Source organism: Sphaeroforma arctica (genome assembly GCF_001186125.1).
Source record: "Sphaeroforma arctica JP610 unplaced genomic scaffold supercont1.11533, whole genome shotgun sequence".
NCBI classification, from domain to species: Eukaryota; class Ichthyosporea; order Ichthyophonida; genus Sphaeroforma; species Sphaeroforma arctica.
The window spans coordinates 1-821 of NW_014029025.1; the positions used below are offsets into that span (position 1 = coordinate 1).

The 821-nt window shown below is 46.4% G+C and overlaps 1 protein-coding gene across 1 annotated transcript; it reads right to left on the reverse strand.

Moving 5' to 3' along the window:
- Positions 1 to 144: 144 nt before the first annotated feature.
- SARC_17644 (hypothetical protein) lies at positions 145 to 364 on the reverse strand (the record flags this gene model as incomplete). Its single annotated transcript, XM_014288264.1, has 1 exon — positions 145 to 364. A coding segment is annotated over one exon (220 nt), but the record flags the coding sequence as incomplete, so codon positions are not given.
- Between the last annotated feature and the right edge of the window lie 457 nt (positions 365 to 821).

An 821-nucleotide genomic window follows, 5' to 3' on the forward strand; every position in this document is an offset into this window, starting at 1 on the left:
TATATATATATATACATAGAGAATTCTGAGTATTGCCTCAATCCCCTCGGACGCTATCCTGCAATATCACATCCGTGCCGGGTTTCAGGGTTTCATAAACCCTATCCCGACAACATATTTCTTGGTACTACCCATTGCGTCTACCTACACATCATACCTAATATGAAGGCCCACTACGGGAGCGGAATCGTCCACAAACACCACACCACTCATGGCGTACTCGGCTGTAGGTAGAGTTAACACGCTATCCAGGTGGCATTGGGTGGGCGTACTGACATCCCACAGATACACTCGACCGCTGGTGTCTGATGCCAGGAGAGTGTTACCGTCCGATGACGGCGTGAAGTGACGGAAGTCTATGTCTCTGTGTACACAGCGGAGTGCGGGGTGTGAGAGATTGATTGGGGATGCTGGTAGGACCGGGAGGGTGTGTGTGTATAGTGTATGAGATTAACGTATGTGATACATACGTACTTTAACCATAGAACTATTATATACCCCATACCCGGCGTTGTTTCAAAGTGGGATACACTGTTTAGAACACACACACGGCTTTATCGCACACAGTTGAGTGTATACAGATACATCCGCATACATCAGCACCCAAGCAAAGGAACACTCGCACACCACAGTAAAGTTGAACTCGACTACTTCGTGGTGTACACAACATATCAAACACTCCTATCATCCAACCCCCTCAACCCCAAACCCGCAACGACCTACAGCCACACTCACAAGATTCACATACCCTTTATTATATACATCTAACGGATTCTCATACGATTTGATATATACATCTAACGGATTCACATACACTCTCA